Source organism: Pelophylax lessonae (assembly GCF_965119305.1).
Source record: "Pelophylax lessonae genome assembly, chromosome: 2".
Lineage (NCBI taxonomy): Eukaryota > Metazoa > Chordata > Amphibia > Anura > Ranidae > Pelophylax > Pelophylax lessonae.
The window spans coordinates 63,567,888-63,595,827 of record NC_138769.1 but is presented as its reverse complement, the minus strand read 5'-3'; the positions used below and the strand labels follow the sequence as shown (position 1 = coordinate 63,595,827).

Below are 27,940 nucleotides of genomic sequence, written 5' to 3'. Positions count from 1 at the left end.
CTATTAGTCAGAACTGTTCTGTATAGCAGAGCTGTGTAAATTTCAGAACTGGGTGGACAGCAGGAAAAGTCAGTTGTATATTTCATCTCTGTATTTAGCTTCTAAAGCAAAGCAATAAGGTATTTTATACTAGATCTGAAAACATCTAAAAGACAGATCTTTCCAAATTACCACAATCTTAAAGCAAATTCGTTTTTTTGAACTTCAAAGAGGAGAATTACAGAAACTGAGGTCAAAGGTGAAATTTTAATTTCAAAACATTTGCTGAATCATATACAGAATTTGTGTTTGATTTTCTCATCATTATTATAATAAAGTCTTCTGATAAAATTTTTATACTCTGCGTTATTTTTTATTCATGTTTGTGTTTGATGATGTGTTCATTTGTATTCATCGCCTCCATTTTTACTTCTTGGAAGGTTATACCATTGGATGTAATGGCCACTGCTCCCTCTAATATATCGGTAACATTAGGAGTTTCTCAGTGGAGGATCAAATGAGAGAATGGCTCTAACCTAATCCCTTCAGCTCCTTTACATTTTCCGTGTTTAGAAAATATAGGACATCTGTTTCTCTAGACCTCAGCTTTCGTCAGGGCATTTTTTAAATGGCTTTACACATCTTCACTGGCCTGTTGGGATCAAACTGCAGCAGACATGGCACTGTATTTTTCATCATGTAAAAACACCTCTTTTTTACACAGCAGCACACTAATGGCCCGTACACACGATCCGAAAATTGGACAAAAAATAGCGCTTTTCAAGCAATCTTGCGATAAATGGATCGTTAGTACAGAGCTTTTGAGAGCCGATCACGACAATTCATTCGATATTATCCAATCGGACATGCAGAAAACATTTTCTCGCACAATACCAAATTGTACAATTTTTGTTTAACAACTTTAAGACCGGAAGATTTTATCCCCTTCCTGACCAGGCCCTATTTTGCGATTCGGCACTGCTTTACTTTAACGGACAATTGTGCGGTTGTGTGACACTGTATACAAACAAAATCGATGTCCTTTTTTCCCCACAAATAGAGCTTTCTTTTGGTGGTATTTGATCACCTGTGCGCTTTTTAAACAAAAAAAGAGTGACAATTTTGAAAAAAAAAAACTATATTTTTCACATTCTGCTATATAACATTCCAAAGAAAATAAATAAATAAATAAAAATTTCAATTTTTTAACCTTTTAGGCCAATTTGTTTTCTGCTACATATTTTTGGTAAAATAAATCACAATAAGTGTATTTTGATTGGTTTGCGCAAAAGTAATCGCGTTTACTAACTACGGGAAAGATTTATGTCATTTTTGTTGAATTTTTTTTAAAAGGCGGTGATCTGCGATTTTTTGCGGGACTGCGACATTACGGTGGACAGATCGGACCCCTAACTGATATTTTTGACACTTTTGGGGGGACCAGTGACATTACTACAGTAATCAGTGCTAAAAATATGTACTGTTACTGTAATAATGATACTGGAAGGGAAGGGGTTAACCCTATGGGTGATCAAAGGGTTAAATGTATGCCTCATGCTTAATGACGTGTGGGGGGGGGGGGTTCTGTGACACAGATCGCAGGTTCAGCTATGCTGAATCCTGTGATCTCTCCCTGTGTGTCACAGAGAAGATCAGCCTGCTTTGTTTACATAAGCAGGTGGGTCTTCTCACACTTTCCCCGACGATTGGGGAAAGGAGGCGGCCTCTCCTCCTCCAGCGAGCCTTCGGCAGCGCGCCGTGCCCCTGAGATCACTAGGAGTCCAGTGACGTAGGTCTATGTCGCTGGACCCAGGGGAGCCTGCACTGCTGCAGTAGTATTGCTGTGAGCAGTGAGCAAGTGGTTAATCGGTACAGTTGTCATCCGAAATTACAATACAAATACACTACAACACATGGACCGGTGCCCAGAACTGGACAGCATACTCCAGATGTGGCCGGACCAGAGACATTACATCCTTTCCGAATTTTTATTCTGTCATATGAGATTTTTCGTAACATTAGTAACCTCTCCAAAAAAAAAACGGACGATATGTCGTCCAATTTTCAGATCATGTATACGATCTTTCTTTGGTGCTTGCACAGATTATTCATGTCTGCTTGAAGACAAATACAGTGAGCAATGTAAAAGTTATGAAAAGGATGGCAAAATGCTGCCAAACCACATCGGATTTCAAAAATGATTGCTGCTATTTTCCTAAATAGTATTCTACATGTTTTAGTAATTTCCTACTGCAATACAAGCTGCAGTATTAGGGCTCATTCCCATTGTGCTCTTTGGCTATTCTTAGACACATTGCAGAGGCTGGGTATAAAAGTGTACGCTAGGTTGAAGAGCTCACACTTCATGACAAGATGGGAGGAGGCTTTCCAGTATGCTGCTCAGCAATTTTCATGCCATGGCTTTTGTTTTCCATTTACTAAAAACAAGTAGAATGTGCGTTTTGCAAATGCAGTTGCACTCTGCAAGGGAGTTTGCTCCAGAACATAGTAAATGAAGGGAAGAGTGTTTTGGGGCACTGTGACAAATGTGTCTGCCACAAAAAGTCATTAGGGTTAATTTACTAAAGGCAAATAGAGGAGTTGATTTTCTAAAGGCAAATGGACTGTGCACTTTGTAAGTGCAGTTGCGTTTACTTTTCCCAGAGATTAGTAAAAGTGGGAAAGCTCTGCGGAATTCCATCATCCAATTATGTGCAAGAAAACATTTTTTTTTTTCTTTTCTTTGCCCCCGATTGGCTATTCTTTACAAAAGTGAAGCTTTACCACATTACTAAGGAAAATGAATGCAAAGTGCACAGTCGTTTTGCCTTCAGTGAATCAATCCCTCTGTCATGGATGATCTGCTTCCAATTCAGTGTGAACAAATCCTTATAGAATTCAGTGCCTATTTTAAAGTGACCTTCCCTTTTTAACAAACATAGCAGCCAAACATGCACTGTATTATGTATAAACTAAAGGTGGCTACACATTATAGGGTTGATTTACTAAAACTGGAGAGTGTAAAATCTGGTGCATAGTAGCCAATCAGGTTCCAGAATTTTGTTTATGTCATAGCTTAACCGCTTGCCGACTGCTCACAGTATATTTACTGCGGCAGTCGGCCCCTCACAGGCAGAGTGACGTAGGTCTACGTCGCTCGCCTGTGAGGCTCTGGGGAGCGAGCGCGCGCCCGCGGAGGCGCGCTCCCGCGCGGTCACGGACCCCCCCGCGCATGTGACCAGCGGACCCGATGTCCGCCGGTCACTCGGCGATCGGCGGGGGAGAAGGAGAATGTCAGGCAGCTTGTGTAAACAAGCCACCTGTCATTTTCCTCGCTGTAAAAACACTGATCACTCGGATCTAGTATGTAGATCCGTTGATCAGTGTCCTTACAGCTAGAGCCACAGCCAATCACAGTAAGAATCACGCCCCTAGGGACACACACAGCCCCTCCCTCCCAAATAAAGTTAACCCCTTCACTACCAGTGTATTTTTACAGTAACAGTGCATATATATAGCACTGATTACTGTAGAAATGTCACTGGTAACCCCAAAAGTGTCAAAAATGTCAGTCAAGGGTCCGATCTGTCCGCCCCAATGTCGCAGTACCGCAAAAAAAATCGTAGATCGCCGCCATTACACGTTAAAAAAAAAAACACCAAAAATGACAGAAATCTTTCCCTTTGTTAGTAAACGCGATAACTTTTGCGCAAACCAATCAAAATACGCTTTTTGCGATTTTTTTTTACCAAACAGAGGTAGCATAAAACAAATTGGCCGAAAATTTAAAAAAATTTTGATTTTTACATTTTTTTTTGGGGAATTTCATATAAAAAAATGTGAAAAATATTGTTATTTTTGCAAAATGTACGCTCTTTTTTTGTTTATAGCGCAAAAAGTAAAAATCGCACGGGTGATCAAATACCACCAAAAGAAAGCTCTGTTTGTGGGAAAAAAAGGACGCCAAATTTGTTTAGATACAGCGTCGCACGACCGCGCAATTGTCTGTTAAAGTCACGCAGTGCCGAATCGCAAAATACCCCCTGGTCGTTTAGCAGGAAAATCCTCCGGGGCTTAAGTGGTTAACTGAACAAGCTGATGTTAGAAGCTGATTGGCTACTATGCACAGCTGCGCCAGATCAGATTTTGCACACTCCAGTTTTAGTAAATCAACCCCAGTGTGAATTTTGGCTGATTGCCGAGTGAAGCGCACACTGGCTTCAGGAAGTAGCAGAGCAGCAGTGCCCAAAATAAAATATATTTGGTTGGCTGGTTTCTTCTCGTGGCAGACAGAAACAATACATTGGGGGGGATTTACTAAAGCTGGAGAGTGCAAAATCGAGTGCGTCTCTGCATAGAAATCAATCAGCATGCAGGTTTGTTTTGTCAAAGCTTATTTTAAAAAGCTAAAGTTATACACTGATTGGCTACCATGCACAGCTGCACCAGATTTTGCACTTTCCAGTTTTAGTAAATCAACCCCAATGTGAATTGTGGCTGATTGCTGATGAACCAGGTGAAATTCACTTCATTAGTAGCCCAGGTGCCATTCTCCAGCCCAACATCCTTCAATTTAAAAATGTAAAGGAGCCAGACAGAAAGTTGTCAGTGGAACAGCAGCTGCATCCAATCAGAGGATGCCAGCTGTCAGAATACATTGACCACAGCAGGAGATCCATCCATCCGCACTGTTCAGTGAGGGGGAATCTGTTAAATTTTTGTTTTCAGCCCATAGGCTAAACGAAAAAATTCTGTGTGTGGCTAAATTAATTGGTACATGATTGGTGAACAAAAACTTTGGTCAAGTCTGCCCCCAGAACTTTGGTTATTCTTTCTGTAAATGTGCTGTGTTACTGCTCTCCTCATACATCAACAACCACAAGAAGGAGTGTTTAGGAATAGGGGTGATAAAAGGAATCAAATCAGCGCTAAAGCAAAAAACACAATATATAAAATGAGCATAAAAATGCATACATGTGCTCAAATCTAGAAACGTGCAAAAAATATTGATGTGCAAAACACAAATGATTAATATAAGCGCCCATTCAGACTGGCGCGACACGATTTGCTGGGGCGACCTCGACGCGACTTGCAGGGACTTCATATAATTGAAGTCAATGCAAGTCGCCTCCAAAGTAGTACAGGACCCTTTTTCTAAGTCGGAGCGACTTGTGTCGCTCCTATTAGAACGGGTCCTGTACTATTCAATGGTGTGCGACCGACCGCGACTTGTCAGGCGACCAAGTCGCCTGACAAGTCGCGCTAGTGTGAAGGGACCCTAAACCCACAGAGGGGTAGTGCGATGAAAGTGAAAATAAATATTTATATTGTGTAAACATTCAAAAGTCCATAACTTCATGGGACCAGTGAAGCAAAAATAATAAAAGTACATAAGTAAAGTGATAAAATTGCAGCAATAAAAGTGACTTCTGTGCAGAATCCCAAAAGTGAACCAGGCAAAAAACCAACCAGTGAGTGCAGTGGCCGCTCACCTCAATATAAGATGTTAAGCACGTTCAAAAGACACTCCAATGGTAAGGATTCTTCCACAATAGTGAAGGGTCAGCTCATGAAAAATAAATGAGTACCTCCATGGTGTAGTATATAATGGCAATATTTAATAATAAAATCAAAAACTTGCAAGTCAATACTCGATAGCAAGTGTAGTGGAAGGGGCCACAGAGTCCCCGAATCCTGCAGCATAGATTAATGTAGATTTCCAGTGACGTCACCTGGCTCCTCCCGACGCGTTGCATTACAAAACACGTGACTTTCCCAATAGGAATAGGGGGTATGGTTTAGATGTTAGGGTTTTTGACAAAAAGACAAAATTCGCATTTACAGAACATTGCTGTTTTGTTTGTTAAGATGACATGCTTTGGGAAAGATTGAATGTATTTGGAGTAGCTAATGGATTTTAAATGTATTTCTATATTTACATGCTTTAGGAATGGAAAGGGTTGCTTTACCAAAAAGCTGCATGTTGCAGTCCCAGTTATTTCATCTCACCACAGCAAACATTTTTCCGAGTGGGTCACCTCATATTAATAGACAATATTTGTATATTTTATTTTTTGATCTTCCTGGGACTTCAGTAGCACAATTTCCTACAGTGCTTTGTCTCTTCACCCTTCCCATTAAGCGATAAGGCCCTGTTCATACATGAGCATTTTTAAGCTCGTAAAACGCTCATCTCTGAAGTTCCAAAATGCCCAACAAGCCAAATCCCATTCATTTTAATAGCCCCTGTTCAGATATGAGCGTTTTGTCGATTGAAGCAAAACACCTGAAGCTCAAAAAAGTACATGAGCTTCTTTTTTGCCAGATTACAAGCATTTTCGGTAAGATGTCAATGCCTGCCTCCAAACACCTGCAAAAATGCCTGAAAAAACATGTAAAAAAAGCCCCAAAAAAATGCCTAAAAACGATATGCTCAGCTGTGAATGGTGCCTAATAAAGCACTTACTCACTGACTGTTGGGCTCCCAGGTTTTGAGTTTTCTCTGCATTATAGAGAAATCAATGTTAGAAAAACACATCATCCTACAGCTTGTAATAGCAGGGGAGTTGAGAGTCCAGTAGTCAGTGAGTAAATGTTTTCTTATGGTTTCATATGATTCAGTTTGCCAAAAAAAAATGAAAACTGAAGTACCAGCTAGGAAAGTTGCCTTTTAAAGTCCCCAGGCAGATTTAACTTGATAATTATACATCTAACTATCTGCTTTGCTTTTTTTAGATACCAATTTTTCCCTGTAAACTTGGGGTTTAGAAAGAATATGGATATACTAAACACAACAGAATATAACTGCACTTCTGGACTACTAACGAAAGGGATCACAAGCCAAATTCTTACTTCACTGTCGCTCTCTATCTTGACAATAATGACAACTGCAATCAACTCTCTGGTAATTGCTGCAATAATTGTGACAAGGAAACTCCACCACCCCGCTAACTATCTGATATGTTCCCTTGCTGTAACAGATTTTCTGGTTGCTGTCCTCGTCATGCCTTTCAGTATCATGTACATTGTGAAGGAAACCTGGGTTATGGGTCAAGCTGTTTGCGACATCTGGTTGAGCGTAGACATTACGTGTTGCACATGTTCAATACTTCACCTCTCTGCAATTGCATTGGATCGTTACAGAGCTATCACCGATGCTGTGGAGTACGCCAGAAAACGAACGCCTCAGCATGCTGCCTTTATGATTGCTATAGTATGGATCCTTTCTATCTTCATCTCTATGCCAGCTTTGTTCTGGCGGCACCAAAAGCACAACCGCGAAGATGAATGCATCATCAAACATGATCACATCGTTTTTACAATTTACTCTACCTTTGGAGCCTTTTATATCCCACTGGTGTTGATACTTATTCTTTACTTTAAAATTTACAAAGCGGCAAAATCTTTGTATCATAAAAGGAAGATGAGTCGATATGAGAGAAAACAGAATGGCCAGGTTCTTCTGGAGGCATGTGGGAAAAGTTCTACCTTATGTATACCAGAAAAGTCTTTCTCGGACCACTCGACAGATTTCGATAGGATCCACATCACAATAAGAAATCCTTTAGCTGAAATGAAACACGAGAAAGCTTTGAGGAAACAAAGGATATCCAGCAATAGAGAACGCAAAGCTGCCACCACTTTAGGTTTGATCTTGGGGGCATTTGTAATTTGCTGGCTTCCATTTTTCGTTAAGGAGTTGATCGTAAACGTGTGTGATGCATGTTATATATCTGATGACATGTCCAACTTCCTCACGTGGCTTGGATACCTCAATTCCTTAATCAACCCCCTGATTTATACTATCTTCAATGAAGACTTTAAAAAAGCATTTCAGAAACTAATACGCTGTAGACATTACCTATGACAGTTTACTTGAAATTTTTTTATAATAATTATAATGTACCAAACCTGTGTTATATTACAGTAAGATGACCAATCTTAAAAAGCCAGTCTTCTGCCAAAAACGGGAAATTAAAAGATAAATGGATGCTAATTGGTTCAGTCATCCATCAGCTTTTAATACATTCCTGGAAAAAGATTGTCCCCAACTCTGATCCTTGTAATGACTTTGCTTGATTGAGTCTTTGGCTCAATAAATATTTCTCTGCAAGGAATTACAAATGATAAAAAAAAAAGAAAGAAACTGGTGAGTGACTGAATCTGCCTGGATCCACCAAAATGAGTTATCAGTCTTGGGTATGCTTTGAGGAGAACTCCAGGGGGAAATAATGTAGAAGGGAAAAGAGGGGTCATTGATTTATCACAATCTTTTGACTCTGTGATCTGCTATCTAATTTTCTGTTTTACACAACTCCTCCTTCACCTATTCCTGCTTGCTTTGTTAAATAAGAGAATTCCTCATTAAAGGTTCTGAAACGCAGACAGCCCACTGCACAAGAAATGAATAATGAATATACAGTAGATACAAGCCAGAAATTCTAATGCCACAGCCTGGTAGAACCATGGGCTTCACAACTCACAAGTCTTCAGGTGCAGTGGCGCCCGGCAGGAAGAGGAAAGTCTTCTGAGGTCTCCCCTCAGTTTTCTTATATAGAATGCTTGACTCTGATCTGGCATCTGCAAGATGGAGAGGCATGATTCACCTGTCACATGGCTGTGGTTGATCACAGCGGACCGGTTGCTGATCCCTGCATTCAGTGCGTGATTGTTGTCACCCTAGAAAATAAAAAGGGAGATTTACTAAAACTAGTGCATACACAATCCTGTATAGCTATGTATAGTAACCAATCAGCTTTTAACTTTAGATTGCTCAATTAATCTTCAACAATAAAACCTAGAATATGATGCGTGCACCAGTTTGAGTAAATCTCCACCAAAAGTGTCCTTTGGCAGGATCACCAGGAGAAGAAAGAGACTAAAAAAAAAAGGAATGATGCCACCAAATTTGCAGACTAGTAAACTACCAATTTAAAAAAAAAAATGCTTGGTGGGCGATGGCACGAGGAGGACTGTTCTTGCAGTCACAGTATCATTTCCTCTTTAAGGCTCCATTCACACCAATGCGTTTTTTTTTTTTAATGCTTTTTGCTTCTTTGCAGAAACTCAGGACATTTTTTTTTTAACATGGGTTCCTATGGAACACGTTCACATCAATGTATTTTTGTGCCTCTGCATTTTTGGAAAGGGTCAGGGACTTTTTTTAAAAACACAAAATGGTGCTTCTTTTGCTTTTTTGGTTCAACAGACTTCAATGGAGAAGCTACAGAAAAGTATGTAATCCGTTTTGCATTTTTAAATCTGCCCAACAACAAATTTTCCAAAAAAATAAAGCATAAAAAATGCAAATCGAGACAAAATCGTGGTAAAAAAAAAAAAACAGCGGAAAGCACAGCAAAAAGCACTGCAGAAACACTCAAAAGCAACATGCATAGATGTGAATCGAGCCTAAAACTTCTGATAGCAAGGGCCAAGCACAGAATGCTGCTGTCAGGTATCCTAATCTCTCTCTACACCCCTAGATCTTTATTATAGGATGTACAGCACAGTATGTTCAGCACATTCACTATACTAAATCAGAGCTAGAAGTGGCACTTATCCTGTTTGCTGCAGGCTGTGCGCACAGTTGACCTTTCCATCCAAACACCACACAGAGAGAGTGCAGGGAAGGCGTATCATCCTGCCAGGATGTTAACTGCTTTACTGAACATGTTTCTTCTTTTTTTTTTTATATTTATTGAAAAAAATTATATTTAAAGAAATAAAGCTCCCCTGCAGTTCTTTAAACCCCAAGAAGGACTTGAGGCTTGGAGCTGGTGGCACAGTGGGTTCAACGTCTAGAGTGCAAATAAACTGTTGCCAACACCCAATGTAGATTACTTTACTAAAGTATCATGTCTGCATGGAGGTTCCTTCCTGATGATAGCCACACATTATCAATAGACACTAGTGAAGAGACTGATGCAAGCATTCTAGAAATAATTGGGCCATTTCAGGACTGTATAAAGATTTGGGTATAGTAAAAGTGTACAAGGAGTACAGTTATATTTTGCCTTCATGGAGAGACTGAAAACAGTATTTCTGTTGTATATAAATCAAAAATGAGATCTCAGATTAGTGAAAAAAAAAAGGTCACACAAATTTAGATTTTTAGTGATCCTGCATAGCAGAACACTCGTCTTTTATTTGAAACCGATTGCAAACCTATCCCTCTCTGGGAAAGTAAGAAAAACTCCACAAGTTGGGGGAAGTAAGAATAACAAACATAGTTAAGACATTTCTATTTTACTTTTTAAACCACAGTATTAGTGCTCTTACACATAGACTCCATGATTTTATTGAGTATGTTGAGCTATTTTTTGACTTCTGCATTCTAGTGGAGGATTCTTGAACCTCTTCTTAGGATTTGGTTAAATATGGTGGATGCTAAACAGCAAAAAAGGAAAATTTTATTGACTTGTTTCTTAGAGGTTCATTTATATTTGCAGCAGCCCTTAGTTGATGGCTGACAGGCGGGCAGGAGGCGATATGTCGCACCAGAACTGCGTGCATTGCATGTGGTTGTAAAAAGGTTGTGGTACTGCCTCATTCCCTTGAGGGGTTGTAGTTTTTGTTGCAACCGTGAAGCAAAGCAAAGCATTATATCTGCGACGTGTGTACAACATTTTTATTTTATCTTGGATGGAGTAGGGAAAGGCTCCTGTCCTATAGACACAAGAAGTAAGTAACAAGTAAGAGGAAATCTCTCCAAAGCAAGGACAAGCCCTCTTAGCTGTCCTGTTGTGGTGACAGTTTTTTGGATCTCCCATCATTTTTAGTCCTGGTGACAGTCGACAAGACAACTAAAGAGGTTGAATCTCCCCAGCAGAGACCAGAAAGCAATAAAAACCTGACAGATGTTCTAAATTCTTCTACTTCATCCAAAACTTAAAAAAAAAAAAAATGGTTTTATATTGTTGGCAATCACCTAATTTTAGACACATTGCTGTGTTGCATATGAGACATTTGTCAACAAAGGTTTCTTTTCAATTTATAGAGTGATTAAAATCCCACTTTTGCAGTTTAGACCTTTACTGCTAACTTTTATTATCTACATAATTCCTTTCTCTGGAGTTCTCCTTTAGGCTATACTATTTTGTAATAAAGCATTTTTGGATATATTATTTTCTTTATGATGTATGCATTGATTAACCATTATGCTGCTGTTTATCCATTTTAAGATATTATTAACTTAAAATATTCATAAACTGATACACACATTAATTTTAGATCCTATTAAGATACTATTAATTCTATTTTAATATAACTTTTTACACTATTGATTTTAGTGGTTTTGCACTCTAAGCAATAGTGTCAATCAATACTTTACATTTGGATTGAATTGTTGAATCACAACAATCTCCATAGTTTCTTGATCTGACATAAAACCGAAACAAAATGTTAAACCCAGGAGATTGTGTCAGATAATTGAGTATAACACATCCAGGACAGTCCACCTCCTGCATGAGATTAGTGGTCTGACTCTCCTAGTGCTGCCACACTAACCCTTGCTGCCGCACTGAGCAGATAAAAAAATCAAACAAATAAAAAACACAAAGGCATTTTTAATACTGTATATGCAGCCTGACTGAGGGTTTAATTGTGCTTTAAAGCCCAATTCTGAGCAAATTAAAAAAAGTAGCTTTGCTATACTCACCTCCTCTCTCTCTCTCTCTCTCTCCTCCCCTAGTAACTTGTTTCTGCCACTAGATACCCAGAGTTTGCAAGGTTTAATGACACCCAGCATCATCAAGACCGAGGTTATAAATTGTCAAGAGTGCAGGGTGCCTCCCTGAAGTAGCCTTAAATCATAGTGTAGGGATGCAGTAATGAGTGGCATGGACTTCATCATTTCAACACAGCTCTGCATCATTAAGTATTACACCCCATGAAAAAAACTGAAATTAAAGTGGACCCTCTGCATTATGTGGCTAACCCAACATCTGAAAATAATAAGTATAGATATAAAAAATATAGAATAATAAGAAAATAGAAAAATAAAGCATAAATACAGCCAGGGGAGCAGAGCCCAGAGTTGGGTTTTAAAGAGATACTATAGATCAGTGATGGTAGCCCAGATGTTTTGGAACTACATTTTCCATGATGGTAATGCACTCTGCAGTGTCATTGAGCATCATGGGAAATGTAGTTCCAAAACATCTGGGGTACCAAGGTTCGCCATTACTGCTATAGACATTTAGGCCACCACAATGCATTATGAAAAACCTTTAGTATGCTATAGAGTAGGCAGCTCCAGTTTCCCTAGATTTGGGAAATTCACTGAAGATCCTGCTCTTTGAATGCTTGATATGACCGTCAGAAATTGCTGATCAATGACTTGAAGGTAAGCAAAACTGAAAGAAGTATGTTTCTGGTTACATTTATGGTGTGGATGAAAGATATATTGTTGGGGGTGTATACAGCTGGACAGGAGGTCTACTGCTGGTGGTCAGATGTACTGCCAGGGGGGAATTAATCTGCTTTGATTGATCATATTCTATACTCAAATAAATGGCATGAAAAAATTGGGGACCCCTGAGTTGTGGTCACATCTTTGCCTACAGCTGTATCTCTTTAGAGAGGCCGTGAAGATATTCATATACCAATATCAGGGTTTTTGCCAGGGAACGTTGGTTTTATTATCATCACAATCTGTAATCCTGACCCACCTCTTTGCAGCATGCTGTTTGATACTTTACATTAATTTCTAGCCAATACATTTAGAAGGCCATCGAAACAATTTCGGATTCTTCTGTGAATTAGCCCAAAAAATATTTATATATATATATCAATATGTTAAAGACAACATTTTGGAGAAATTGAGATTTTGTTATAATTGTTATGATGAATACAGTTATTTTCACTGTACAATGTATCATTTTAAACATGCAAACATTTAATTTTGTGCCAAGATGTAAAAAAAATAAAATTTCCTCCAGTTTTTGTTTGCATTACTACCAAGACAAATGCTCCTGTCTTTGCTGACCGTGAGAAGGAACAAAACAAACACATTCGCAAAGATTGCGATCGCTCCATCTATCTTCCTTTCATTTTTTGTTGTATAAACAATAGACCTGCACACCATTCATGGACAAGAGCAAGGTGACACTGACATTGATAGTAGAATCCACAGTCTCAGCTCACGCAGTAATCAAATATAGGAAGAACCATTCATTCATTTATTCAGCATGAAAAGTGCATTAGTGAATGTAGTTACCTCCAAAGAGCTTATTCAGTAAAAGTACAGCTGTGATCTGCAGAGTACAAGAACTCCTAGTAATAAGTCACACATACAGTATGTTAGTTATGTATTGACAAATAATTAATATTTTAGGGGATGCTATTGATTACTGCACTTTGCACATCTATACTTTTTCTGCTTAACAAAATAGGTTTGCAAGTGCTGTATTTAGTACACCAGATTTATTTATAATTTATATGTCCAAAATTATAAATGATAGTGTAGTTACATGGATTTTGTAAGAGGCACGTGCAGTTGTGTTTAAAGTAAAAGCAGTGTGTTTAAAAAAGTGAGCAAAAAAGCAAAAAAAAACCTCAAAAATTAAAAAAAATAAATAAATAAAATAAAAAATAAAAAAGTGAGTAAAGCTCAAAATGTTTAGAATAGCTTTTATTTCCATACACGCAAATGCATTGGGAACACTGCACAGTCTATTCCAAACCAAAACATGAAGAAAAATGTTTCAACTTTGTTATTATTTTACGGAAAGAAAAAGGAATATTAGGCTTTTCCAAAAAATAGCAGTGTCTGCATTTTTCATTACAAACTCAAATATTTCATGTATAAACTGAATAAGGCTTGAAGATCTAGCTTTCCTATGAATCACTGAACTAATATTTAGTTGTATAACCACTGTTTCCCGAGAACTGCTTCACATCTGTGTTGCATGGAGTCAACCAACTTCTGGCACCAGTGAAAAGGATTCCAGCCCAGGACGATTGCACTACATTCTGCAAATCCTCTGCAGTTCTTGGTTTTATCTCAAAAACAGCTTTTCTGATGTCACTTCACAAGTTTTGTTTGACCACACTATAGCGTTAATATTGTTGGTCTGGAACAAAGATGCTGCATTTGGGGCTATTGTCTTATTGAAGTACCCATTTTAAGGGAATTTCCTCTTTGGCATGAGGCAACATGACCTCTTCAAGTATTTTTATGTATTCAAACTGATTCATGATTCACCATAGTATGAGAAACATCCCCATATCATGATGATTGCGCCACCATGTTTCACTGTCTTCACAGTGTACTGTGGCTTGAATTCAGTGTTTGGGGGTTGTCTGACAAACTGTCTTTGGCCTCTAGACCCAAAAAGAACAAGCTTGCTTTAATCAGTCCACAAAATGTTGCGTCATTTCTTTTTAGGCCAGTCAATGTGTTCTTTGGCAAATTGTAACTTCTTCAGCACATGTCGTTTTTTCAACAATGGGACTTTGCAGGGGCTTCTTGCCAATAGCTTAGCTTCACATAGGCGTCTTCTAATTGTTAGAGTACTTACAGGTAACTTTAAACCTCCTTTGAGTACTCTGGAGCTGATCATTGGTTGAGCCTTTGCCATTTTGTCTATTCTTCGATCCATGCGAACGGCAGTTTTCCATTTTTTTTCCATGTCTTTCTGGTTTTGGTAGAAATTTTAAAGCATTTGAGATAATTTCAGCACATTTTTTGCACTTCTTTATGTTTTCCCCTCTCCAATCAAATTGTTAATCAAAGCACGCTATTCTTCTAAACAATGTCTGCAGCGACCCATTTTATTCAGATTTTCAGAGAGAAATGCACTATACCCAGCATGTACATTTGCTGCCTTCATCCTTAAATAAGGGCCACCTGTTTAACACCTGTTTTTTCACAGACTGAATGACCTCACTAATTGAACTGCTATTATTTTGAACATTTCAATTATTGATTTAGTTACACAGAGTCAGAAGCATGCATGTCATGACTGTTGGGTCTGTAGGTTTTCTATTACTCTACTACACCTACTAGTAAATTATTTGCCATGCAGAAATATAATTTATACCAAAAATATTGATTGATCTGGTAAGTGATGTTGGACTGCTATTGTTTTGAACACAACTGTAAGTAGACTTTCTTTTCTTTCCCTTCCATTCCCTTCCCTCTTTTCTTCCCTTTCCTTTTTCTTCCTTCTTTTCTCCCTCTCTCTATTCATTCTAGCCTGCCTAAGCAGTATCCTAAGGGCCTGTTCACACCAGGTGCGTTGGGACTGTGCACGGTGGCCTTACCCAGCAAGGTCCCAAAGCAAGACAAGGCGAAAAGCCTTTTTCCCTATTAGGCCAGTTCGCACCACTGGGTTGTGGTGTTGTGTGCTGAAAAAAGTAGTGTGTAAGCATGCAGTACTCTTTTTTTCAGCGTAGTGTGACACAATATACCACATTAACTACAGCATGAACAGCATTTAAGTGCTCTCACCCCACGTGCAAAAAATACAAAAATATCTTTGTTAGTTAAAATGTTTAACTCAAGTAAAATTCAGCTTATAACCATGTGCAAAGAAAACATTTTAATACTGTCCTGCACCCACCCACCTGTATGCCAGCCGGTCTGACAGGAGCCAGCCATTCCACCGCCTTCTGTCGAAGGGACATGGCTGAAAAAGGTCTGCCGATTGGTTCCTGATCAGCATTCTCAGCCAGCCTTGGGAGCACTGACTGGTGGGCTCTGGTCGAAGGGGGGGGGGGGTGGAGGGGGTTGTCCCCCGCTCAGCGGGGGGATATCTCTGTACTGACATTGGCTTATTAGTACAGTGGCTCCTCCTGGGCTATTCGGTTTTTTTTTTTTTTTTTTGTTCAGCCCACTGGGTTGAACAAAAATTAAAAAAAAAACTTATGGTGCGTACTAGGCTTTATACTGACCATAAACATTACACATGTGCAATGTCATTTACCTCTTCCAACAATTATGTAGTTATATAGTATGTAGGCCTGCCTGAATGGATATAAATTTAATAGATTGTTTAACTAGGCTCTAAATTTTTTTGTTCAATTCAGAGTTCTGGCACATTTTAAGGAGATTATATACAAATTGACCATTCAGATTGTATTCTCTATGCACAGCTTTAGAAGTGATTGTCTGTTGAGGGCCGTACCCACCCGTTACCAATTAGGCTGAGTAGGCCCTGACCTATAGGCTCCCATGTCATTTAAAGACAACGGATCCAAATAAAACCGATTTGATCTTGAATATGTGTAATTTACAGTAGTGATGGTCATCTCCATCTAGCAACGAATACGCACACTACTTGGTTCCAGAGGTATAACTAGAACCTTCAGGGCCCCGATGCAAGAAACCTTGAAGGCCCCACCTGACAAACCCCCTTCCCCCCCACACACACTCTATCAGTCCCATGGCCCTTTCCTCTGGTCTTGGGGCCATTTACTCTTGTTGTGGAGCCCTTTATTACAATCCCAATCTGTTGTATTGAAATACATATAAAAAACATAACATGTTACAAAATATGAAAAGGCTAAAAATATGAGCTGATATGTAGTCCCCAAGTACAGGTTGTATAAAAACATTTGTGGGGCCTTTTATTACAATCCTGCAGTGAGACCCTTTCACGTGTTCTGCAGTGGCCCCCTTCCTTCTGTATTGAGGCCCCCCAGGGTGGCAGAAAGCAAGAGATATGTCACCAGCACACCAGGAAACTCCATATAAGGATCCAAAGCAGTGGGAAAACAACCAGGGTTGTAAAGGTTGCACTTGAGACATGGCCCTGATGTTCTACCACCTGGGGGTTCCCAACCTCCTCTTGCTGTCCTGCCCCTGCTATTGACAGCACTGGTCTGGCATCTGTCTCCTCTTGTGGAGGGAGGGAGGGAGGAGTACCTGAAGTCACCCGCAGTTTGCAGTCCGCACTGCGATCACCTGAATATGCTGACAGGCTTCACATGTTGATATGCTGTTATGCTCCCTATCTTCTGTTTGCAAGTGAGAGGCTTTTAACCAGTTTAATAAAGTGTATTATTTGACAATATTACGCTATGGTTCTGCCTTCCTTTTGCATTTTATGGGGGATCATGAGTTGCTGACCTACAAGAGGAGTAAGGAGCCCATCACTTGGAAAGTGGATACCTGGTGTTCTTGATCCATCCTTAGTGTTACATCCAGAGGCCAGTGTATGGCTATTTCCAAATGCTGTGTTGACACAGCTCTCAGGTGAGAGGCTGGTATCACAGGTGGAGGATAATCACAGTGTGTGAGCACTTTTTGGATTAGAATACTGCACCGTGCACTTTTTTTGGGTTCTCTGCTCTCCTGTCCGTGAGGGGAGTTAGGGGGGGGGGGTGTGCTCGCTGGGCTGTGTGAGAGTGTCATAGACACTCGGCTCAACTGCAGTGACCAGTCTCTGAAGTTACAGGCTGATCTCCTGTCCTACAGACGGGAGACATCAGTCTGTTTTTTCAAACCACCACTGAGATAATGGGAGGCTTGCGGCCTCCTCACAGTGGTGGAACTCCAGAGCTCGGTCGCAAGTGCGACTTCTGCAACCCAGGTTACTGCTTAGTTTAATGTGACCCCTTTAGAGCATACGCACGAGAAACCTCCAGAAATGTGCAAGGGGGTATATTTCGGCTGCCTAGGGGCCTCCACAGAGCTTAATCCAGCACTGCATTCTCTCACTAAATCTTTCCTCTATTTTTCATTTTTTAGGCAGCATTGGAGGTTCAGCTGTTTTTAGAACTTCTATATTAATCTCGAGAGGCCATCTTTTAAACTAGCAGCAGCCAGCAACTCATCAATGTACATTGTTGAAGGCAGAACAAGGTTATAGTATAGCCTACTAAATGCAATCTAGTGAGGCAGGCCATCACGCTATAGAAAGTGGCAGCTGTGCAAAAAAAAAAAAAAAATGAAGAAGCTACAATTAGCTTTGGCTGGCAATTAACACAATTAATAAAGTCACATTAGCAGTTTGTCTTTAGTAATTCGCCCAGTAATCTCACCTTATGTCTGAAATGCAAATTATTATGCGGAAAACATTAATTTTAGGGCTGACATTTCAGCATGGCGATACAACAGCTTACCTGCAGCTGGTAAATGTGAACAGTAAATGGATCAGACAGGTGTATTCTCTGGGAAATTCACATAGGTCACTGGGTGTTTGTAAACCAGCAATCTCTATAATTACTTCTTTTACATGCATTCCAAATCTGCTTATTTTTTTCCAATACTTTATTTTAGGACAACGTATGGTTAGTAAAGAAACCACAGCACAGGCATGTCTAAAATTAAACATGTTCATGGAAAACTCAACACAACAAAGCCATTGCATACATACAGTAAGAGGCAGATAAACACTATATTGTCAAAAGTATTGGGACGCCTGCCTTTACACGAACCTGAACTTTAAGGGCATCCCTGTCCTAGTCCCTAGGGTTCAATATTGAGTTGGCCCACCCTTTGCAGCTATAACAGCTTCAAATCTTCTGGGAAGGCTGTCCACAAAGTTTAAGAGTGTGTCTATGGGAATGTTTGACCATAATTCAAGAAGAGCATCTGGGAGGTCAGGCATGTTGGATGAGAAGGCCTGGCTCACAGTCTCCGCTCTAATTCATCCTAAAGGTGTTCTATCAGGTTGAGGTCAGGACTTTGTCAGGCCAGTCCAGTTTCTTCATCCTAAACTGGCTCATATGGTCTTTATGGACCTTGTTTTGTGCATTAGTGCAGTCATGTTGGAACAAGAAGGGGCCATCCCCAAACTATTGCCGCAAAGTTGGGAGCATGAAATTGTCCAAAATGTCTTGGTATGCAAACGCCCTAAGAGTTCCCTTCACTGGAACTAAGGCGCCAAACCCAACCCCTAAATAACAACCGCACACCATAATCCCCCCTCCACCAAATGATTAGGGCCAGTGCACAAAGCAAGGTCCATAAAGATATGGATGAGCTTTTTTGGGGTGGAGGAACTTGACTGAACTCAACCTGATAGAATGGATGGAGAGGAAAGGGAAAGGGTTATACCACCATCCCTTCAGGACCAGGAGACCCCCCAGTACAATCTCTGGTTTAGGGGATTTAATTCAGCAGAGCCTTGTACTCCTTAGAGTAGACAGATTTGTGCCAGTAAAACCATTTTTTTGAGGATTTTTTTCCAGAAGGCCCTTCTTCGTGGCCACCGGGTCCATCTTATTGATTATATCTACTTTTTTCAACTAGACGGCTATGAACAGTGTCTGTGTCTGCTTCCAAAAAAGCATGATACAGCCCTTTTTTGCTGTAATTAAAAGAGTTAAAATAGATCGCCTGTAGACGTTACTCGAATATCAGTGGTGGTGCAGAAGGAATCCTTCTGTCCAAATCTGCTTATTTTTAAAGCAAATTTGTCCTTTTTTTAAAGGAATTCTAAAATAGAATTTGGTTTAAAGGCTGAGATCCAAGCAACGATGCAGGGATTTAAATCAATGCAGGTCTCTGCTCAATAATAAACTGTTCAATTATTTTTTTTGTGAATGCAACTATTGTAAGTTCCCGGATAGGACTTGATATCAGAATCATGCAATCCCCAATACAGCAACACTCCTGAGAGCCAGTATATGTACTGCATGCAAACTTGTTCAGAAGAAACATGCTGATGGGAGAAGGGAACAAGAAAGGATATCTTATCAATCTACTACTGATCTTTCCCTCACCAGTCAGAAGGCTGGGGTTGAAGAACTTGCATCACTGTATTCCTTCTTTGTAAGCAGTATCCTCCTCCTGGCTATACTGTATGGTAGAGCTATGTAAATCTCAGAACTGGATGGACAAAAACACAAATCCTTTGGTAGGTGAAACCATTATCATATATGTAATTTATCTGTGTATTTAGCATGTTTTGCAAAATGTTTTCCTCTTCTTTCATAAAGCACAGAATGCAATGTGCTACCTGGCATATCCTTTAGAATGGTATTTGCATAAAACCTGAATTTTATTTTCCTCTTTTATTTTATTGTTGTGTCCTGCTAATACCATTATCTGGTCTCAATTATAAATCAGTCCCTTTGGGATCTTTGTATGAAAAATGTATTTTGCATATGTATAGCATTCATGCAAAAGTCATGAATAATACTTGTAATGTTTGTAGTACATGTGAAACGGCAGCTTCTATTTGCTACATTTTGCAGGGTGAATGTAACATTCCTTAATATTTGATCTTAAGAGAAAAATACTTAAAGCGGAGTTCCGGCCTATTTTGCAACTTTAGTGATTCCTGGCCATGCTGATCAACAATTGGGCATTTTCAATTTTTTTCGGGGGTCCCTTACCTTATTTTCTGGGCATTTTTGATTGTACTTCCTCCTTCTCCCCCCTCTGGGGCCGCGGCCACTGACATCACTTCCGCCTTTGCATTGCATCCTGGGAGCTGTTTGTCATCACTCCCAGGAGGCTGGAATCAGGGAGAACTCTCAGAACACTCCCTGGAATCAGGAAGAAGGACACAGCAGATTACACTGCGGCTTCAGATGCCCCACATCCAAGATGGCCACACTCAGACAGTGTTTTTAAAAGTACGATTTTGACTAAAATCCAATACTGTACACCATGTAAGTATGAGAATAGCGGTTCTGTAAAGGGCGATGGATTGGTATTATAGGGGTATTTTTCGTTTAAAAAGGTATTTGAGGCCAGAACTCCGCTTTAAAGAATATGTTACCCCAACATTTCATATGTGCCTGCTGTACCATGTACTTGTATGAACAATTCTCTTGTTCTCTTTGTATTGCTTCCTTTGTCTGAAATCCCCGATGTCCCTGCCAGTCCCCTCTTCCTATTGAAAACTGACCTAGCTAAGCAGGAGAACACATCGTGGTCAGTTCTCTAGCTTTGCTGGGAACTCAGCCTGCTCTCCTCCAATGCTCAAACACCTCCGCACAGCAATTCACTGGGAAGTTTAGTGTTCTGTTGTTTCCCCTCCTGCAACTGAGAACAGAGGGCATGTGATCACGTGATCACTTAACCACTTGCCCACTGAGCACTCTTACCCCCTTTCTAACCAGGCCAACTTTCAGCCTTCAGCACTCTCACATTTTAAATGACAAATACTCAGTCATACAACACTGTATCCATATTTTTTTATCCTTTTTTACACAATTTTAGTAAATTGGACAAAAGTGAAATCGATTTCCTCAAAATCACTCTCTTCATTTCTGCTGGCAGGTGATTCAGCAACTCGATGCCCAACCAAATTAACGTTTTGAGTGCAGTTGACCTTTACACCCCATTCACACTACTGTGACTTGTCATATGACGTTGGACATCAAAGTTGCATGACAAGTCGTACCGCATATTTTCCAATGATAACCATTCATATATGTGCGACTTATAGCTGCAGCAACTTCAAAGAAGTTCATGCACTACTTTTGGTTTGACTTTCAGTCCTCGCATACTTACATAGACATCTGTGCGTGAAGCCACAGAGATGTCTTCCAAGTCACACCCGAAGTCGCACTGACATACAGCTTTAAAATCGTGCAATTTCAGATGAAGTTGAACGATTTCAAAGCCGCAGTCAATGTGAATGTAGGATCATGCAACTTGTGGTCCATAGATTTTAATGTCAACCCTCAAAAATTGCATGAAAGTCATATCTGAATGTTTTACATGCAACAGTAGGTTTGACTTTGCAGAGGGACAAGTCACACCGATCCAAAGTTGCATCAAAGCTGAACTCCAAAGTCGCCTGACTTTGGAATCGTACAAGTGTGAATGGAGCCCTAAGACTATAATGCTTATAGTCATGTCTGGTGACTTTTTATCCATTTTAAATGCCCATTTTTATGTTCATAAAAAATAGTGATATCAAAAATATTCATATCAGCATTCCTATCTTATTTTTTATGTGACCTTGGCATAAGAAGAATGACAAACAAATGATGGAATTTACTGAAGTGATTAATGCAACACTCAAACAGGCTACAAAGCAATTTTCCCCAATACATTGTTGTCCATAACATTGTAGGTGTGAATAACTGAGATGTTTCCCGTAATTACTGTTCAAGTGTCCTTTTCAGAAAAAAGAAAATTACCGAGAAATAAATGGACCAAAATAGGGACCTGAGAGCAAATCCAATCTAAAGGGGTGACTGTGGCAATGATATTAGATGCGGCCTGATGAAGAGATGTGAATCCCAAATGTATAATTCAACACAATTATAAGAAAATGGCAGAAGGGCTGAAATATAAAAGGTTTTAACGACATCTAATCAAAAAATGATTCATAAGTAGGATTATGATTTTGAAATGTCAGCTTATTTGTCAAATATCTAATTATTCATTCATCTTTATAGGAATTGACTTTTCATCTCTGCAACAAAAATTCCCTAGATCTAATCAATTTCTATTAAACAGGTTGTCCTTGTTGCATTATGGGTGACTAGTCATGCACATGGTTTCCTCTGGATTAAAAGGAAAAACATTTGATTTATTAAGGAATGACTATGTTTTTAAGGACATCATCTGATCAAGGAATTTTGAACTCTTAAAAATATTCATATATATAAATTGCAAACAAAATAATATTAAAGGGACCAATCAAAAAACCCATGTAACAAAGCTATGATAGAAAGAATCATTTCTTAACTAATATGCTGTTTAATAGCTATGAGAGTGGGAAACCAAACTGATTTTCCACGTCACTGCCACAGCATCTGTATGCAGCACATAAATTGGGAAATGACTGCTTCAATTAGCATCCTTCCACCTAGGCACAGCACTTTGTAAAATTCCAGATTTGATCTTCAGATAAAATGTCAGGGGCTAGCCAAATGCTTATGCATTAGATTAGAAGGAAATTTTAAAGCTTCAGGCACATAATAATGTATTTATTTAAAACCATTAAATTATTATTTTTTTTTAATGTAATTGATTTAAGTACCTGCATTTAACTTGATTTCAGCCTCTTTCTAGCAACAATCACACTAGGAGAAGGAGTGGGAACACTAGGAGCCAATCAGAGGTTCTTCATTTATATGTGCTAACACAGAACACGTTTTCAGGGGGGAGAACAGAGAGATGTGGACTACTGCATTCTGATGGCAACTCAGAAATTTGAATTGACTCATACTTTCATTCTCCATGACATTGGTGTTTAGTAGACTCTGAGAAAATGAATCTCCCTAACATGGATACAGATGACAATGAAAACCTGACAATGGCTCTATCCTCACAACACTATCGGAAAAAAAAATGTTTTGCCCTTAGAAATACTTGAATTTCAGTTAAGAAATGTTAGGCCGCCGGCCCCCATTGAACAGTCTGGGCAGACTGTGTAAATCTCAGGACTGGAAGGGTGAAAATATTATTTCTTGAGCAGAAAAAACACCTTCCATGTTTGTATTTTAAAGGAGTTATAAAGTCAGGAAGGTTTTTTATCTTAATGCATTTAATGCTTTAGGATAAGAAGCCTTCTGTGTGTAGCAGCCCCCCCACCACCCCTAATACTTACCTATGCCCCCTCTCTGTCCAGCGATGTCCACTAGTCCCTCGGCCGTCCTGGGACTCTCTCTCCTGATTGACTGAGATACAGATGCAGCGCCATTGGCTCCCACGGCTGGCAAAGTCAGTGAGTCAATCAGGAGAGAGGGAGTCAGGGCTGAATGGCAGCTCTGTGTCTCTGTGTCTGAATTGACACACGGAGCTGCAGCTCGGCTCGGGTGCCCCCATAGCAAGCTGTTTGCTGTTGGGGCACTCGATAGGAGGGAGGGGCCAGGGGCAGCAACGAGGGACCTGAGAAGAAGAGGAGGATCTGGGCTGCTTTGTGCAAAACCAACTGCACAGAGCAGGGAAATATAATAGGTTTGTTTTTTGTTTTGTTTTTAAAACAAGACTTTATAATCACTTTAATATTGTATTTTGTCTGTGTCTGGAGTTCATCTTTAAAATGCCCACTAGCTTGCATCCTATTTTGTCAGCAATATTCTTTGATTCTGATTTTAAATCAATAAGGCTTTAAGTGCATGCAAATTCTAACATTGAACTTCTCTTATTTGCTTCATTTTTATCTGCTAAATATACCCTTAAACTTGAACAGATGTCAGTATAAGGGGCCCTGAGCCAAAGGAATCTAAGCTAGACTGTGTTAGGGCCTAAATGACGGCCCTAGGCCTAGGCCCTAGCCTAAAGTGATGGCTGCCTGTTGGATCTTCTAAGGGGGTTTGCTATGCAGAATTATGTCTAGGAGAGCCTAGGGAAGCTGCTGCTGGAAGGATAAGGCATGGAGACCTCACTATTAAGCTCTTTAACCACTTTCCACCCAGCCTATTATCAAATGATGGCTGGGCTGGACATTCATTGTTTCAGGTGGATGTTATATGACATCCTCCCGTAACGCGCCTCATGCGCGCCCCATGGGCCGATCTGTCACCAGATGTGTGACTATTCACTGTTCTGACCCGCCGCCAGTACCATGTGATCGCTTTGACCAATCATAGCAGATCACATGTCTATTGTAAACAATGAAGGCTTTGATTTTTGCCATTTATTGTGAACAATTGTGTTGCTAGCTGTGATTGGTCACAGTGATCACATGGTATAGATAGGGCCAATCACAGGCCATCTGTACCATGTGATTAGGTGTGGCCAATAACAGCCAATCATAACAATACACACTGAATTAATCAATTTCATTCGGTAAAATTTGGGTGCTTATACCAGTGAAATTCACTGGTATAAGCAATCATAATGTGTAAAGAAAGAAAAAGAATCCTGTTCACTTCCCCAGAGTAGCACAACATTACTATGGTAACACTGTATTGCTCTAGTCTCAGTGTGATAACAAATTCTTTAGAAAATAAAAAAATGTAATAAAAAAGAAAAAAAATTGAAAAAAAATATTTATTTTTTTTGTTTGCATACATACTGTCTCTGTTCAGTGTCCCTTATCATCACCACACCAGGTTTATGATAATGCTGTACTGCACTGGAGACAGTGGGTTCCATTCACAGAACCAGATTGCATGCGGTATTTAGGTGTTTTCCCAAATACTGCATACAATCCAAAAATTGTCAATTCATTACCGCTTTATGCGGTATTTACCATATAAAGCAAAAACACTTGGTAAATACCACATAAAACAGGAGTAAAAGCCAATTCACAAAAGAAAAAAAAATTGCATACTGTAAATAAGTAGTGGTCCCAGCATTCAATATTTAAGGAACCAGCAGACCCTGGCATCCTTAAAAACCCGTAAACAACCTGATTGAACCAATGAATCATCAGCTGTAGGTTTGGCAGATGAAAGTAAAAAAAACAATTGTCAGCAATTAAAAAATCTGGAAAAAATGATGTGGGGCTCTCCTCCAATCCATACCAGGCCCCTCGGGTGTAGTATGAATTGTTAAGGGAACCCCCACGCCAAAATATTTCAAAAAATGGCGTGGGGGTCCCCCCCAAAAATCCATACCAGACCCTTATCCGAGCATGCAGCCTGGCAGGTCAGGAAAGGGACAGGACAAGCGAGCCCCCCTCCTCCTGAACCATACCAGGCCACATGCAGTAAACATGGGGGGTGCTTTTGGTCGGGGGGCTCCATCCCCCAAAGCACTTTGTTCCCTTGTTGATGGAGAAAAGGGCCACTTCCCCACAACCCTGGCCGGTGGTTGGTCTGGGAGCAGGGGGCTTATCGGAATCTAGAAGCCACCTTTACCAAAAGGGCCCCCAGATCCTGGCCCTCCCCCATGTGAATTAGTATGGGGTACATATTACCCCTACTCATTCACCAAAAAAAAGGTATAGTGTAAAAAAAAAAGGCATTAGACAGTTTTTGACAAGTCCTTTATTTAAAAAAATAAAACTAAAAAATAAATGTTCCCCGATGTAGATCCATCGGCAATCATGACGCCCGCTGCCACCGCCGACCCAAAATAAAAAAAAAGCTCTGCTCCCACCGAAGGCACCCGCTGCCTGCCTGCTCCGCCGCATGACATCAACAGGTGCCACCCAGTGACATCAACAAGTAATTACGACCCCTTGTGACGGCGTCGGCAAATAGCATGCTAGGCCGTTGGCATTACAAGGGGCCAAGGTCACTCTGTGAAGTCACCAGGTGGCCCTGCCCATTAGCTATTTAAGAACCATAAGGCTTTGGAGCTGGCAGACAGTGGGAACCTTTGGTGCTGGTGGAGATGTAAAATCTTGGATAAGAACCTTCTTCCCTCAGCCAGAACCCTGAAGATGGGTCATGGATGGGTCTTTTAGCATAAAAATGACCCAAAACTTACCACCAAGGCAACAAAGGAGTGTCACAAAAAGCCTTCTGTGTGTAGCAGCCGCCCCAGCACCCCCTAATACTTACCTGATCCCCATCTTTATTCAGGGATGTCCATGAGCCCCTCAGCCATACGGGACTCTCCCTCCTAATTGGCTGAGACACAGCAGTGGTGCCATTGGCTCCTGCTGCTGTCAATCAAATTTGGTTAACTAATCAGGAGAGAAAGGGGACAGGGCCAAACGTCAGCTCCGTGTCTGAATAGACACATGGAGCTGAAGCTCGGCTTTGGTCCCCCATAGCAAACTGCTTGCTGTGGGGGCACTCGACAGGAAGGAGGGGCTAGGAGAGCCAAAGAGGGACCCAAGAAGAGGAGGGTCCTGGCTGCCCTGTGCAAAACCATAACACAGAGCAGGTAAGTATAACATGTATGTTCTTAAAAAAAAAAAAAAAAACACAATACTTTACAATCACTTTAAGGATTTAGAGAAGATCTGTAAACCAAAATCCCTCCTGAGATGTGTGGAAACCTGGTCACCAATTGCAAGAAACATCTTAACTCTGTAAATAAGGGATGTTAGTGCTTAGTGGTTCACTAAGCTGGCTTACGAAGTGGTAGCGCCATTCACCAACAATCTAACATCCCTTATTTGCACTCTATCTCAGTGGTAGGTTGGTGGCAGCTTAAATCACATAACCCCAATTTTTTATACTCCATAGCGCAGGTTCATCATAAACCCTTTTTAGCATCTTAACTCTGTGCTTGCTAACAAGGGTTTCTCCACCAAGTACTAAGTCATGTTTTGCTTGGGGATAAAATAATTATTTTACTTACTGAACTGCATCATAATTTGTATCATGTGTTTTTTCTGGATTTTTGGTTGATATTCTGTCTCTAGCATTTAAAATACACCTATGATAAAAATTATAGACTCTTATTTCTTAGTAAGCGGGCAAAATTACAAAATCTGCAGGGGAACTAATAATTATTTTCCCTACTGTAGATTTTGCAAAAGAAGATCGAAGGCCTAAAAAAATAAAATAGCCCCTTCATGGCTAGGGGGGCATTATGTACATTGTTGGTGTACCCCATAAATTGAATGTCCTGCTTGTGTGACAAACTATCTGCATAGAGCTTGAGATAAAATTTCAGTTGTCCACAATAATAGAAGCTTTCTAACACTAAAATGGTGCCAGTGCTGTTACTTTTAATAAACAATGAGAATGATTAGGTGGTAAAAAAAAAGGCATGACAGTCAGTTTGTGATAAGGCATGGCCAGCATCAATATCTTCAGTGCACAGAAAGAACCTGCAATAATGCTTGGTAACATTATTACAATGTGTAAAGCTCACCTGAAGAAGGCCGTGGAAAGAATCATTTTAGTTTTGCAAGTTTCCATAGCTGTGCTTTCTTAGCAGAAGTATGGAGTGATGGTATAAGGGTTGGTGGACAAGCCTGTGTGTTATAGTAACTGTTGCTTTACTACCTCTTGCAATCCTTCCATAAGATGTATATCCTCTTCTTTACACTTCTAATTCTGACAAAGGGAGCCGACTGTGTACCTCAAAGAATATCAGGAGGGTAAGACATGTGAAAGGCTGAGGGCTAGTGAATAAGGACCATCTGGATCCAGAACCTCATCTTCTTTTTTTTTTTTTTAAAGTGTGGTAAAAGCAAGTTCAACTGTATTCGTCAACACCATATCCCCATAGTAAAATTAGGAAACCAATATA

General features: G+C 40.0%; 1 protein-coding gene across 2 annotated transcripts in view; it reads left to right on the top strand.

The window, feature by feature from the left end:
- The window catches only part of HTR1F (5-hydroxytryptamine receptor 1F), a 445,099-nt gene extending 437,055 nt beyond the window's left edge, over positions 1-8,044 (top strand). For both annotated transcript variants that reach the window (XM_082244850.1, XM_082244851.1), the window contains one exon: positions 6,715-8,044. In XM_082244850.1, coding sequence (XP_082100976.1) covers positions 6,755-7,846 — 1,092 coding nt within the window. In that variant the 5' untranslated portion in view covers positions 6,715-6,754 and the 3' untranslated portion in view covers positions 7,847-8,044. The remainder of the gene's footprint in view (positions 1-6,714) is intronic.
- The last annotated feature ends 19,896 nt before the right edge of the window (positions 8,045-27,940 follow it).